Source organism: Phodopus roborovskii, unplaced genomic scaffold (assembly GCF_943737965.1).
Source record: "Phodopus roborovskii unplaced genomic scaffold, PHOROB, whole genome shotgun sequence".
Taxonomy (NCBI): Eukaryota; Metazoa; Chordata; class Mammalia; order Rodentia; family Cricetidae; genus Phodopus; species Phodopus roborovskii.
The window spans coordinates 9,259,545-9,275,915 of NW_026126648.1; the positions used below are offsets into that span (position 1 = coordinate 9,259,545).

At 39.7% G+C, this 16,371-nt stretch overlaps 1 protein-coding gene across 6 annotated transcripts in view; it reads left to right on the forward strand.

The window, feature by feature from the left end:
* Kcnip4 (potassium voltage-gated channel interacting protein 4) overlaps positions 1–16,371 on the forward strand; it is a 998,325-nt gene that overhangs the window by 897,556 nt on the left and 84,398 nt on the right. For 4 of the 6 annotated variants that reach the window (XM_051174064.1, XM_051174063.1, XM_051174062.1 and 1 more), the window contains exon 2: positions 6,341–6,465. In XM_051174064.1, the coding sequence (XP_051030021.1) occupies positions 6,341–6,465 (125 nt within the window). The remainder of the gene's footprint in view (positions 1–6,340; positions 6,466–16,371) is intronic. The other 2 variants (XM_051174060.1, XM_051174065.1) reach the window with 1 other exon arrangement.

Consider the following 16,371-nt stretch of genomic DNA (forward strand, 5'->3'; position numbering starts at 1 on the left):
GCAGCTCTAACATCATCAGCAGCAAGTCATTCATTGATTAACCAGTCAACAAACCATCATGACTGCAGGGTAGGGTGGCCATTAGACCCAGAGGATAACCAGATGTGTAGGGTTGATCATGCTTTTAAGGAACCCACAAAGGAGACATCAAACGTGAACAAGTTATTAAGTCATGCTCAGTGGTTCCCAATCTTCCTAATGCTGTAACCCTTTGTTATAATTCCTCATGTTGTGGTGACATACAATCATACATCTATTTTGTTGTTACTTCATAGCTGTAGCTTTGCCACTGTTATGAATTGTAATGTAAATCTGTTATGCAGGATACATGTTTGATATGTGACATGCACCCCCCCCAAGGGAGTTTTGAACCACAGGTTGAGAACTACTGATGCACATTAAAGATGAACTGCTTGTGGGGGCAGTCTGGATAGGCTTCAAAAAGTAGACAGGAATGCTTGAATCAGATCTTTACAAACCCTATATATGTTAACAGGGCTACAAAAGGAAGTGTGTTGTAGATTTAAGAAGTTGCACTTACATGATGAAAAAAAAATCAAAGACAAAACTGTACAAAGTTGGAATCTTTCTACTTGTCATTATCCCCTTACATTAAGTTTGAAGCATGGCATTTATTTGTATTAGCATATCTAAGAACACAGCACAAATCAGGCTACCAGTCTATAGCTACTTTATCAAGCTATGTTTCCTACATCTTTCTATTCCAGGATTCATGTACTAGAACATTCACTGACTTAAATGAGTGGAAAAAAAAGAGATGAAGCCACTCTCTTTCCATCTGAGTGTCTCTCAAAATCCTAGGCTAGGGTCATTATACCAATCAATGCCTAGCATCTTTTTCTGGACAACTTTTAGTTTTCCCCTCTATATGTTAATACACTACTTACTTTCTTAAGAGTCTTATCCTTTATTTTTAAGGAACTCATACATTTATATGATGAAATATAATACCCTCTCTTCATTTCTTCAGCCTAACATCCCTAATATCCCCATTAACATGATCCCTCCCAACTTGTCTTTTTTTAATACCTACCAAGACTGACTATAGCATAGATATGGTTCTATCTTCTTGAGCATGGGAAACGTACCTGTGAACACATCTCCAATAAGAAATGAGTCTCCCTTCCACAAACAACTAACCAATGTCAGTATCTTTGGGAAGGGATGGGCCTGAAGATGATCTACCTTATCTATACTGAACTTTTGCCTGGCTTTACTTTGTATTGGCAATTGTAAAGGTAATAACAGCTACTGTGAGTTCAAAATTGCATTGAGTGGGATTAGGGTGAAAAAAAAAATTTTTTTTTCAGTAGGCCTGAATACCCAACCTCTTATTCTCAACACTTTAGCCAGTCATGCATCTCTCCACTGACTACTGTCCACTGAGGAAAAAACTTCTTTAGCCAAGGTTGAGAGCAGCACAAGTCTATAGGAATAAGCATAAATATTGTGAAGTAAATTTGATAATATGGCAATTCATAAAAATAATAATAGCATATTTGACCCTAGGACATATAATCTCCAAAGTTTTGGGACTTGACCAAGAATACAATATCAGCCATGAAATTTTTCCCTGTGTAGCAGACCTCAAATCTAATAAGAAAGCAATGTTTCCTTTGAAACAGTCATGCAAGTATTGCACCAGTGTGCAAGTCTTGCCTGGTAGGTCACTCTTGCAGCATTCGAGGTCCAGTGCTGGGAAGATAGATAATTGGTGTCTTGTTTTCCCCAGAACCCTAAATAACACCCCAAGGCATTGTGAAAGCTCAGCACCAGGGAGGACCTTTTTCCTCAGTTTGAGATTGGTTTTTTTTTTTTTTTTTTTTCTATGTCCTATATTCTGGTATCTTCAGCAATAGGAGCTTATTGTTTATCATAGTTGGTAATAAAGAACAATGGCACTAGCCTGTGTCTTTAAGAAATGCTGGAGCCCACCTGGTCAATGATTCATATGGATGTGTCCCATGACTTTTATTGTGGTTTTCATTTAATAACCCATGTCTTCTGGGAGGGATATTGTTTAAACATGTGAGATAATTCTGTCCTTTGAATTGCTTTTCAAAATTACCTTACTGACGAAGGATTTCATGAGCCTCTCCAAAGCTTTGGTACTGCGTAGCCCACCCCTAACCCCTCCTTTTCCCCACTCCTCTGTCCTCATCCCTTCTTAATCCTTTAATCTTCACTATTCCATCATCTCCATTTCTCTTCTTTTTCTCTTTTTTAAATATTTTTTCTTATTTTACATATTGATCCCAGTTCCCTCTCCCTCCCTCCATCCCTCCCATGCCCCACCACCACCCTCCCATCCCCCCCCCCACTCCACAGGGAGGGTGATGCCTTCTAGGAGGGATCAACAAAATCTGTCAAGTCATTTGGAGTAGGCCTCAGCCCTCTCTCCTGCCTCTAGGCTAAGAGAGTGTCCCTCCATGGGGAATGTGCTTCCAAAGTCCTTTTGTGCACAGGGATACATCCTGGTTCCACTGTCAGAGGTCGCTTAGACTGCCCAGGCCTTCTGACTGAGGCCCATGTGCAGGCGGTCTGAGTCAGTCCAATGCTGGTTTCCCAGCTTTCAGTCTGGGGGGGGGGGTCCATGAGCTCCCCCTTGTTCACAGGTCAGTTGTCTCTGTAGGTTTCTGTAGCCTGGTCTTGACCCCATTTTCTTATCACTCCTCCCTCTCTGCATCTGGATTCCAGGAGTTCTGCTCAGTGTTTAGCTGTGGGTGTCTGCTTCTGTTTCTATCAGCTACTAGATGAGGTCTCTATGATGGCAGATAAGTTAGTCATCAATCTCATTATCAGGGAAGGGCATTTAAGTCACCTTTCCGCTGTTGCTCAGATTGTTAGTTGGATCATCCTTGTAGGTCTCTGGACATTTCTCTATAGTCTGTTTTCTCTTCAAACTTATAATGGTTCCCTCTATTATGGGGCCTCTCTCTCTCTCTCTCTCTCTCTCTCTCTCTCTCTCTCTCTCTCTCTCTCTCTGCTCTCGTCTATTCCTCCCCTCAATCTTCCTAGAATCTTTCTAATCCCACATGCTCTCCTCCCTTCTCCCCTTTTCTTTACATATGTTCTACCATCCTTGCAATTATTTTTCACCGGCTGTGAGATGGTAGGCTTCCATGTGGCTTTTCATACCCCCTTCCATTAGGCAAGCCTTCCCTTCATCCCCTGACTTCCCTCATACTCCCACTCCCCTCCTTTGCTGTGCCCAGCCCCCCTCACTGCTTTAATTTGACCGATATTCTACTCTCCCTCCTCAATTAACAAGCCCCCACCAAAGGCCCCTTTCCAACTTCCTGGCAAAATTAAATACACAGAACAAAACGTTTGGAACTGAGGGTGTGTCTTTCTCTCTATCCAAGTTGCCTAACAGCATCTTACTTTATGTTCCCCCAGTTCCATCCATTCATCTCCAAATTTTGTGATTTCATTTGACTTGTAGCTGAGAAATATTCCATTGTGCATATATACCACATTTTTCATATCCATTCATCTGTTAATAGATATCCAGTTGATTATATTTCCTAGATAATGTAACTAGAGAACATTGGTGTGCCAGTGTCTCTGTACTAGGATATACATTTCATTTAGGTATATGTCTAGGAGTAATAAACCTGTAACAACATAGGATACATTTTTATTATTACTATTACAATTATTGTTATTATTATATAATCAGAGTTACTCATTTTATTTTGAGTGTCATGTCTGCATTTATGTGTGTGCATCAAATGCATGCCTTGTGTTTACAGAAGTCAGAAGAGGACGTGTGATCCCCTGGAACTGGAGTTAACTGTGGGTCTCTGTAAGAGCAACAAGTGCCTTTTAACTACTGAGCTATCTCTGCATTCCCTTTTAAGACAGCTCTTTCTAATTTTTAGGAAACATCCAGACTAATTTTCAAACTGGGTGCACTAGTTCACACTCTCAACAACAGCAAATATTAATTTCCCTTTACAGGGCTAAGAAAAAAAGTGGCCCATGGAGTAAGAGCATTTGTTGTTCTTGTGGAGGATCCAGTTTTGATTCCCAGGACCCACAGAGTGGCTCATAGCTCTTCATAACCTCAGTTCCAGGGGATACTCTGCAAGCAGGCAGCATGCCAGACATAGACATGCACATGGTGTAACATTCAATAAATAATTAAAAGAAAAGACTGTTCTTGAGTTAAATAAAATTAATTTAAAAAAGAAAAAAAGAGCTCCCGTTTTGCATATCTATACCAAAATTTGTTGTGATTTTTATTGATAATGACTGTTATTCAGCTTGGGATGAGAAAGTCTTAATGTGATTTTATTTTTCATTTCATTGTTTTCTAAGGGTGCTGAGTACTATGTTGTTTCTTAGCCATTTGAATTCTTCTCTTACGAATTTTCGGTTCCACCCATTGCCCATATTTTAGTGCTATTTATATTCTTAATGTTTAGGGGGATTTTTTTTTATTTATTTGTGTATTTCTGACACTTATCCTTCATCAGATAAGTAGCTGGCAAAAATTCTCTCCCATCCTGTCAGCTGTCTGTCAAGTCACATCTCAGTTTCCTTTGCTGTACAGTTTTTTAGTGACATGGGATGCCATTGTTGATTTGTGATATTACTTACTGTGCTGCCACAGATGTATTCAGAAAGTCCTTGCCTGTGTCTACAAGCTGAAATTTGGTAAATGAACAAAAAGATGGGCTTACCATTGATGTCTGAAACAAAGAAAAACGTCCACTCTCTCCACTTCTGTTCAACACAGTGCTTGAAACTGTAGCCAGAGCAATAAGACAAGAGAAGGATTTTTTTTTTAAGCATACAAATAGGGAAAGAAGAAATCTAGATATCCCTACTTGCAGATGATGTGATTCTTACTATGAAAGACTCCACTAAAAATCTCCCTTTGGAGATGGTAAATAATTTCAGCCAGTGACAGAATACAGATTAATGCAGAAAAATCGGCGACCTTCCTTTAAACCGAAAAATAAACCAGGGAAGCAGTCTCATCCACAAAGCCCACAAAACTGTAAATTACCTAGGAATAAAGAATACTTGTTTTGACCTCCTATCATTTATTTAACAAGCACACCCATTGCAAACATCTGCTCCATTGCATGGTTTCCTGCAAACACTTAAGAGTTTCTCCTGATCCTCTACTCCCTGATGAGAGCTCATCCAATGAGCACTCCCCCCCCCCCCAGTACACAGGTGGAGGTGCTAGAGCTAACACATTAGTGTCACATCTTATGTCTGCACATTTCTAACTGACCTGTGGGTCAGAGGTTGGAGGACCCACAACCATGGGATATTGGGAATGGTACAGCCAGTGTTTATCTGTTAGCCTCACTCCTTTATATCTACAGTCCGTAGACACTAACACTTTCCTGCTGAAATCCTTGAGAGGAAGAGAATATTTACTCTTGGCTCCATCTCACCCTCCACTGTAAACCACTGAACTACGTGTGCTTAGATAGCCATATGCTAAATTCACACACAGTACTAGATATTGCTTGAGGGTAGACCATTTCCTCTTGAGAAATCCTTGGGCTCTATTGTATTATACAAACAGGACTCATTTTTGCAAGTTCTGAGAAGTGATATATTAAAAAAGAAAATAGATTACATTATTGTACTCCAAAATTTCATTAAAGTTTATAGCAATTCCCAGTCATATTGGCACAAAACATTTTTAACACAAACCATCTTTGATAAATTACAGTGTATATATAGTCACAGAATTGGATAAAATAGTATAAGAGCGCCTTCTAAACTGACTGCACTTACTGCAAAACAGACCAGTTCAAATACCTGGAGGCCCCAGTCCTTCCAGCAAACAGCAGAAGGGCTGGTGTTTGGCCAGTCCAACTGCCTTCTGTTGCTTCGTATTCTTTAGTACCTTGTCTAAACATTTCATTTGTAGACACCCCACCCCAAAAAAACTCACCTATTTTGAATGGAACCCTCAGAAAACATAGGAGAGCCTTCGTGGTATATGCAGAATGTATGAAATTACAGGGCTGTTTATACAAGTCCCACATTTAAAACTAATATTCAGTATTCAAACACAACTTAGGATCAATTGTTGCTTATTTTCATACATTTCAAGTCGTTCTGCAAAAATCCTCAAATTGCAAGGTTTACCTTGGTCAGTGGGATGTATAAGGGATATCATACAGAAATGTCTTAGTTTAATATGGCGAAAGCTGAGAAATGGAGATTGCTACTGCCCATGTGAGGACTCTTCCTGGAGGAACTGATCCTGTTTTTCTGTGTTGTTCATTCCTGGTGCCAGGGAGCAGCAGTTAAGCTTAAGTCTCTCTCTGGTTTTCCTCCGCAGACAGCGTGGAAGATGAACTGGAAATGGCTACAGTCAGGCATCGGCCTGAAGCCCTGGAGTTGCTGGAAGCCCAGAGCAAATTCACCAAGAAAGAGCTTCAGATTCTCTACAGAGGATTTAAGAATGTAAGGACTTGCCTTTTGCCCTCACCTTTACCCAGTTCTCAGAGGATAACTAAAGAATGAGTGTGTGTCTGGGATGCCTGGGCTAGGGGTGGGGCACACCTTCCTGTGAAAGCCCAAAGTCTGAGGCCCCTCCTCATCTCTCCTCGATTTGAATACAGGCAGTGCCCACTGGGACTTTGATTGACTCTGACAAGCCAATGCTGGTAGAATTTAATTGACTGTTAGACAAAGATGGGTACTGAAAAGGATTGCCTTAATTAAATTCTTTTGTTGGGATTTGTTTTCTTCTTCGGGTGCCATGGGAGCTTTTCAATAAGCACTTCCTTTTTTTTTACTGCAAACTAGCGTATGCCTATAAAATATTATTGGAGGCCACAGAAAGGCCTCAAAACACACTGAAGATACATGTGAGTGGCAGAGGCAGAAGTCAGCAACAGGCTGTCTCTTTTCAGAGTCCATGTGAGGAAAGGCCAGAAAAGAAATTTGCAAAGCACTGTCAAAGAGCCAGGTGAAACCTAAATAAGGTTCTCAGCCTTTCTTTGGTCAGATGGAACATCAGTGAAGGAATAGCAGCAGGGACAAGAATGGATTTGGAGAAATACGATGTGAGGAAGAGAACTGATTGCAAAGAAGCTGATGTCCTTGTGGAATGGTTTTCTTTATGTTGTGTCTCCTCCGCCCTCCCTCCCTCCTTCTCTCCCTCTTTCCCTCTCTTCCTCTCTCTCTCTCTCTCTCTCTCTCTCTCTCTCTGTCTCCCGTGCGTGCGTGCGTGCGTGTGTGTGTGTGCGTGTGTGTGTGTGTGTGTATACCTTTACATGCATTTGTCCATCTGTGCACATGCATGGGCACCAGAGGTCAAGCTTGTGCTTCTTTTCTTGGGTGTATCCACATTGTTTTCTGAGACCAGGTCTAACTAGTGTAGAGCTTACCAAGGAGGACAGGCTCCTGGCCAGCAAGCTCGGATGTTCTCCTATGGTCGCTTTTCCCTGTGTTGGGATTACAGGCATGGATTATCACACCTATCATTTTCAACATGGATTCTGGGAATCAAACTCTGGTCCTCAGGGTTTCAAGCCAAGCAGTTTGCTGAGTCACCATCTTCCCAGCCCACCAAGCCACAAATCTCTGTGTGTGTGCGTATGAGTGTGTGTGTAGGGGGGGGGAGGGGGGAGAAAAAGAGAGACAGACAGAAAGAGAGAGAGTGGAGTATATGGCCCCCTCTTTCACTAAAGTATTTATTGTATATAATGTTCTGGGGGGGGAGAACACAAGGAATTGTGGGTCTAATTTGATAGAGAATTATCAATATCTGCTATTTATAATTCCTGTTTGGGGCAGCCTGAATATACATCTCTGGACAAAGATTAGTTGTTTAGAAGGTTAGACCTCCAGACTCTTCCTCAGTGTTTTGAACTCAAATTTGATTTCATCAAATGAATGACGATCAATTTTTCTTTGATTATTTCTTTTGGTCTGAGCTAGTTGCCAGTACTCATGTGGATGAATAATGCTCTCGACGTTAAAGGGGAAAAATATCCAATGCCTAACTTACAGATTGGAGCTTGTTAACTAACTCCATTTCTGGTACTTGGAAAAGTACTGTGTTTCATTATTTGTAGAAGGAACTACTGTCAATCAACCTGAACCCCAGGTACCAGTGGGTTGTCATGGAGCACAGTTGTCTTCGATCCTGATGTGCATGCGACCACATGCATCATCATCAAGAGTAGTGATAGCATGGGCACAGGAAAGGATCAGGCTAAAGCTCAATGTCACAGACTCTTTAAAGACTGGAGACAGCATGCTCTGTCTTTAAAGAAGTCATGGTCTGAGCAGCGTGTGAAGAAGCTTAGTGTCGAAACTCCAATTGAAAATATCATCCTCTAAACCACCGAGTGTTTATGCATACAATTGCATCTCAGCCCAACATATATTTTGATTTTATACATATCTAAACCGAGGGAAGTAGCAATAGGTATTCTTTGTGTGTGTGTGCTTTTCCACTGTTTTTAGCTTTACAGATTGGAATACAAGGTAGTTGTTTTCATTAGGATGCATGCTTTCACACATACTTTATTTTAGTCCTTGTCCTCTGCTCCCCTCCTCAACCCTCTGCCCCTCTCATGCTGGGCTGCGTCCAGCATGTGTATTCTATTGCCCTGTTTGTTTCTTTTAATCCCTGTCAACAATCATTCACAGCCCCTCTACCCTCTCACGTTCCCCTTTCCAGTTTCATGGCTTTTACTCCTCAACACATACACACACACACACAATTTATTAAAATCTATCATCTGTATACAGAAAAAAACATAAAGTAACTAACTTCTATCTAGGCTTGGGACACTTTCCTTAAGATAATAATTTCCAATTCCAACCATTTTGATGTAAATGTTATTTTCACTTTTTTACATCTACAACATTCTATTGTGTGTAGATCCCACATTCTCCTTAACCATCCCTCTGCTGGTACACAGGCTGCTTCCATCCCCTGAGTATTATGAATTGTTTAGCAGTAAACATGGGTATTCAAGTATCTCTGGGTTGACTTAAGAGTCCTTTATGTATATACCCAGGAAAGACATCTCTGGGCCAGATGGAAGTTCTATAATTAATACTTTGAGTAACCTCAATTTGTAAATTTTCAAAGTAACTCATGAAGTTTATGTTCCTATCACTATTAAGGAAGAGTTCTCTTTCCTCATATCCTTACCTAAATTTGTTATTGGTTGCTCTCTTGATGATATACATTACGAATGAGATGATATAGGGTTCTAATCTTTACTTCATTTCTGGCTAAGGATATAGAAAACATTTCATACATGTATCAGGGTTTATTTTGTGATGTTTTAAGAACTGCCAATTCAGTTCATTGGACCATTGATTGATTGATTGGAAGATCTGAAGTTTTTGTTATTGGATTTTGTAGTTCTTTATGTATTGTAGAGTAAGTTCATTTTTTGAAGTATAAATAGTACATATTATATTTTGTTCTGTGGTTTAATTCCTTACTCTGCTGGTAGTTTCCCTTGCTGCATAGAAACATTTTTAAAAATACAATCCTATTTATCAGTTTTTCTCTATCTCTCATCTATCTGTTACCATCATCATCTCTGTACATGTGTGTATGCATAAATGTATATGTGTGTATACATAAATGTGTGTGTGTGTGTACATGCATTGTATCCTTTATGGGTGTGATGCATGCACATCCATGTGTGGGTACACATGCCCATGCATGTGCATGAAATCGCCAAAGCAGGATGCCATGTGCTTTTCTGCAACATTATCACATTCCTCCACTGAGGCGTGCACCCTTTTGAACAGGTAGTTTGCCATTTTTTCTGCCTAGTCAGAAAGTTCTTGGAATCTGTCAATCTCTCCAACATTGGAGTTCCAAGCCCAAGAAGTCATGTCCAGCTTTCTACACGCTTGACTAGGATCATACGCAGGTCCTTATGCCAGCAGAGCAATCTTTCTTACTGTTTTTTCTATCTCCCCAGCACTCTTATTTGTCAATTCTGTAAGATAATTTCCTTTCTCATTGAGTCTTTTCTCAGAACATTCTTGCCTGTGCTTGTTCTAACTTATATATTAAGATGTTAGCTCTAATTCAAATTGAATTTTCAGGGTGAAACATTTAAATCTACTTTCACTCTTGGTATTTGGACATCAAGGATTTGTTGCTGTTGGTTTTGCTTTTAGTGATACTTTATGAATTCTCTGAGAGTTTCCTACAGTGCATTTTTATCACATTCATCCCAAGTCCAACTCTGCTCAGATCCACCTTTACTTCCCTCCCACTCAACATCAAGTCCTAGTCTTGATTTTTTTTTAACCCATTGTGTCCAATTTGTGTTTGCTGACACAAATTGGTGGAGGCTGACTAACTGTGGTCAACTTTCCAGGAGTCAATTAATTAAAGAATTGATCCTCCTTCCCTCAGAAGATTCCAAATGCTAATAGTTTTCAGCTAGGGACTGGACTTCGTGTTCACTTCTGCTCTCTACGATGAGATTTTGTTTGACTTGAGCATTCCATTATCTTGTACATGCTGTAACAATCATTTTGGATTCATATGCCCAGTTATTCTATTGTTATTGGACAACACTCTCTTCATAGTGACATACACCACCTCTGGCTCTTATGATTTTTTCCTACTTCTTCCTCAGAGATCCCTGATTCTTGTGGGGAGGTGTTTGAGATGTATAGCCCATATAGTGGAGCTTCTTATCTTTTTATGTTCAATTGAGGATCTCAGCTTCGCTAATAAGGGTGAAGACAATGTACTGGTTTAGGGATATATTGATGTCTTCAGGAGTTGTTTGAATACTATGCTCATGTACCATAATAGTAATAGTTGCTTCTCTCATATGGCCTGTGACCTATCTAAACAGATTCTTGGCATTGACAATGCCAGATATGGATTCAGTCTCACAGAGTAGGCCTTAGATACAACCACTAAATAGTTACTCCTATGACTTTAGACAATTAGAAGATAGTGTGAATATATTGTCAAGGCAGCTGTTGTAGCTTTCAGGTTTTACAAATGGGTAAGACCAACAAATATGTTTAACTCTGGCAATGTGTAAGGAACCATCCAACGCTAGGAAAACTAGCCAGTAGGAATAAATCTTATGGCTAAGTATAACATTCATTTTTTCCCATGTTCTGTGACTTAAGTATGTGGTGTCTTTATCGATGGGGTCTTATTGTAAAGTTCTGTAGTTTAACCAAGAGCACTGGTGACAGCTGAGCATCTATGGAAGCCCACAGGATAACAGCTCAAAAGAACCAGCTGGCCTGGTACTAGGGCTTTTGGTATTCAGTTTTCTCAACAACAACAACAGCAGTATTTATTGAAGAAGTACTCTTTTAAAATATTTGTTGGTATCTTTGCAAAAACAATTTTTAGCTGCGGCCTTGTGGTTTAACTTCTGGATCCTGTGTTCTATTCTGTGATAAACAAACCATGCACACACTAGTATGTGCAGGTATTCTTGAAGATTCAGAGTAAGTTGCTTTGAATATTTCCCGAGTCTACCACTGACAGCTCCAATTTCAAGTTCTATAGAAGATGCTGTTCTGTCTAGTTCTACATCACTGGACACAAGCTGTAGTCATCTGATACCAGGAAGCATCAACTGAGAAAGTCTTTCCTTAATATCAGGCTGTTGGACCACCTGTTGGGCTTTTTCTTAGTTAATGAATGAGCATCCAGCCTGTTGTGGATTGGGCCACCTTTGAGCTAGTGGTCTTAGGTCCTGTAAGAAATCAGGCTGAGAAAACCATGAAGAACAAGCCAATAGGCAGCATTCTTCCATGGCTTCTGCACTGGTTCCTGCCTTCAGGTTCCTACCCTCCTTTAATTCCTGTCCTGAATTATTTCAGTAATGAGCCATTGAGCTGGAATCATAGGCTAAATAAATCCTTTCTTCTCTAAGTGGCCTTTGGTTATGGTGTTTCCTCACAGAATAGTAACCCTAACTAAGACAGTTACAATGCTCAGAGTCATCTGTCTTAACTGTTGCCTTTGTGTAGCCTCACAGAGGCCAGGTGAAATCTTTGGTTCTTCCTCAAAATGAACAAGAAACAGTTACTGAGAGCATTTGCAATTCTTCTACTGGGCTCATTAGACTCTTTTCATAGGTACAGTCATGCTTACTTCACATAGCAGCCCATCATCTGCCTGAAAGTATTGATTCTGTACTGAACCACTTTTGGTTAGCCTTCTAAGTTCTTCAGGAAAGCTTTTCATCTATTATCACCTGGGTCTGTGTGATTGGCTTGGGTACAACAAAGAGGCAGATGCTTATCACATCCATAGAAACATAATTAAAAGGAACATTGAGATGTATTTCACCAAGATTCACAAATGATAGCCACGCATCTTTTTCAGTTTTTAATATAACTGTGTCAAAATATCTGAGAAGAATGACTTAGAAGATGAAGGTGACCTCTCCTGGGATCAGAGAAGGCCCAGAGGTTCAGAGGTAAAGAGGATAGAACAGGTGGCATCAGGAGGTCTTTCACAAGTTATTTCTCCTGCCAAGCAAGTTTTGCAATAAGCACAGCATCTCATATACTCTATCTGGGAGGTTGGGAGACTGAGCCAACAGAAAACTATTACACAGTGGGAAAAAGTCATCAGAAAGTTAATCAGTGCTACACAAAGAGAGCACAGAATATCTCAAGTGCTTCAGAGACTGAGTACATCATCAACCTTTTGATGATAACCACAGCATCCTAGGGTAGATGGAGGGCTTCAGGATCCAAAGCTACAGCTCCCCAAGGCCTTGGCTCCAGGCCATTACTGAATCTGCCAGGTACATTCTTCATTCTTTAGGAGAAGCTCTTAAGGCCCTGGACCCCATCCCTTGCCACCCTCCACCCCTTTCCAATGCAGCCTCCCCTTCACCAGTGGTATACTTCACCAACCAGCACCTTCTCCTAATCGATCATGCAAGATGAAATTACCAACAGATTAATTTAGCACATTCATGGTACAATCACCTCTAAGTAGTTAGCTGGGTCCAAGCATCCAACATGTGAGCCTTAGTGGAAGGAAGTCTTTATACCCAAATCAAAGTAATCCATAGCTATGAAGACTTTGAAAAGCAGTAAGAGATTTCCTAGTTACACTTTCCTCTATTCCTGCCTCAGGAGGAGGCAATGATGGAGAGAAAACACTGATGGCAACATACAGATGGGGAAGGATGTAAGAAACGTCAAGCCTTAGCCAAAAGTCAATACCAGGGAAGGTGAATCACAGTGTAAAACTTTAGATGTGCTCACTTCAAAATTCTAGAAACTTCTTAACTTGGTCTTCTCAGAAATCTCCTAATAAAACTTTGAAGACAGTAGATGTTATATTATATCTAAGATGACTGTATAAAAAAGGACTCCTTAATCTAAGCCCTTGCATATCCGGGTACCTCGGCTGCTGCTTATGTGTTCTCCTGTCACCGATGCAGGTGTTGCCATTTGAGGCTGGCTGCCTTTCATCCCATTTGTTGTAAATTGAAATCAAGATTACTACCATCATTATTAACCTTTGTGGCCAGTGACTCTGAAGCAGGTCTTACACAAGTGGCACTTCATAATAAATTGCCAGGCTTTCTTCTATGTATCTTTCTTTCTTACATATTCTCCTTTTTCCAGTACAACCCTCACTCTGTGCATTAAGCAGTTTTAACATCCTTGTCTCGGTTTCCATTTTCCATTTCTCTCCCTCCCTCTGGTTTATCATCTTGTCTCTTTCCTTCATTTCTTTTCTCTTTAAGTCTTCCTTCTTTCCCTTGTCTTAGCTTTCACACCTGAGGAAACATGTGGTTTTTTTAATCAGATATGAGTGTATCCAATACATATTTCATGTACTGCTTTCAATGAAAGAATATTGGTTTGTTCTAAATGTAGTAATAGAAAATCAAACAACAGTAACCTTTGGATTTCTGTGTAATTTTAGTGAAATGTACAGCTGTAACAGAAGTGTCCTAAATCATAACAAAGCAGAGAAGGAAGAAGGTCAGAAAGGCTCACAAGTTATTGAATGGCAGCAATCAGAACCAGTTTCCATCACAGAAAGCAAACCAACCACTCTTGCTTCCTGAATATTAATTATCTTTAAAGCCCTCAAGCTCAAAAATCCATTTCCCTGGAAACAGTGGAAAGACACATTTTTTAAATGAAACCTTTTAAAGCTTTCCATATTTTTATTGAAAAGATAAACCAATTATCCACATCCAAAATTATCACACTCACCTAAAAGTGGATCAATTTGGCAGTCACCCCTTTAAATCAAATTTATCAGGAACCCACATTTTTCCAGTGTCAGTATAGATTGTGAATACACCTTGAGTACTGGAAAAAGGGGAGGCAGAGAATAGTGTCTTCTACTTTCTCCCTGACATACCAGTGGAGCCATGTACATATTCTCGTTTCCCTTGCTGGGTGCTGAGACTTCAAAGGTGAGCATCTGATGGAGATGGAAAGATCACGGCACAGCTTTTCACGTCATTACTGTGTCATGGAGCCACCAGCCAAGCCCCACCCTTAAAGAGTTTGACAGGGAATGGGACATGTATGGGATAGGGAATACATATTTTCATATCTGAAAACTTCACTGGTGTTGAGATGACTGCTGCCTTGGCGACCACACTTGGAGTGTCATTGTGATAATCTAGACATCATATCTTGAGGATCGTCCACATTCAGGCCTTCAGTTTGGTTGTTTGGGCATTTCCTCCAGCCTCAGTGAACTATATGCCATTGTCTTTGTAAACTGGCACAATGATTAGAGCATTACATTTATTTTAGAACTAAGCATAAAATTAAAAGGAAAATGAAATGTATAGTTCATCCCCACGCAGTCAGCCTCTCCTATGTGCTCCATCAATGTGGGGTATGAGGCACATAGGCTGATCTCCATAACTCCCAGGCAGTCTCTTGGGTATTTAACTTCATAATTATTCATGAGGATGGATGCAGCAAAAAAAAATACAAAATATTATCTACAGATCAGCAGCATCGTTTCACTGCATGTTGTAATCATCTGGGGAACTTTAAAAACTTACAAATTGTTGGGTACTATGCTTGGCAATTTTGATGTAATTGCTTTGGGGTTGAGAAGAACTTGAGTATCAGGACGTATATATACAGCTCTTTGGGTAATTATGATGTGAAGACAAAACTTGAACCACAGAATGAAAAGTAATAATCTAAGAGGATTTGTCATATAAAAAAGCATTTTGACCTAGTCTAATTGTGATGAGCCCTATATTATCTGACATAAATGACTGCAGTGTTTACATAGGAATTCTACAAGGTGTTCAGAAAGAAAGACAGACAGAGAGACAGAGAGACAGAGAAAGAGAGTATTGTCTTGATGGGTTTTAATGATTTTGATAGTGTTCATTCTGGGGTTAGGTTATGCTCAGATTTTTCTTTTTTGCTTGTTTTAAATGTCCAAACTCCTACATGAAAGTAATCATATAATATGAAATATACATAAATCCATGATGGAGAACCACAAATCTAAAAAGTAATTCAAATACCATTTTAAATTGATAACTTTGATTATCCACTCTTTTAAATCCAAATATAAATCTTATTGATTTTAAGAAGTCATAGGTTTCAATTTCAATATGGTCCTGTCTCTGTGCTATTTCCTTTCATTAATCAATAACTTACAGTCTACTGTTCCTGTATTTAAAAGCATAAAATGAGATCTGAACATTCAGGCCAGGCTCTATGTTTCAATCACCTAGTTCTCTTTTCTCTTGGATCTCTGTCTGCTTCCTTTCCTTCAAATGCTTTGCACTCTAGTAGGTCAAAATATCCAGTAGATTCAAATATATTTTAAGGCATCACTTTAATATTATTTAACACCTGTTAATTGAATAATATTGTATTACTATCCCTTTTAACTAAAAATGTAAAATCTTTACATTATACTTAATTGATACATGCTAATTTCCATTTACTTTGTTGTTTAAAAATACATCATCATTCTTCCAGTTTTAAGCCTCAGGAGTCTAGCAATTTCAGGGCTCTGGTAAGAATCTTGCAGAGCTGTAGGATTGCATTGATTGGTTTGCATTTCTTTATGCATCCTGGGAATACTTCCAAACTCCATGGTTGATGGCTGAATTCAATCCCTCAAGGTTGTAGCTTGAGAGCTCAGTCCCTTACTGTTTGTTGATCATGTAAGGCCACTCAGCTTCTAACAACTTCTGTGCTCCCTTGCCAAAATCCCCTTTCATAGAATCATTTCTAACATGTCAGATCACTTCTTTAGGTCCATCAAAGGACAAGAGTTTGATCTTGAAAGCACAGTCACGTACAATATAGCAGAAATATGTTGTGTAACATATTGGGCCATCATTTTGTGTACGTCTGCACTCAGCACGA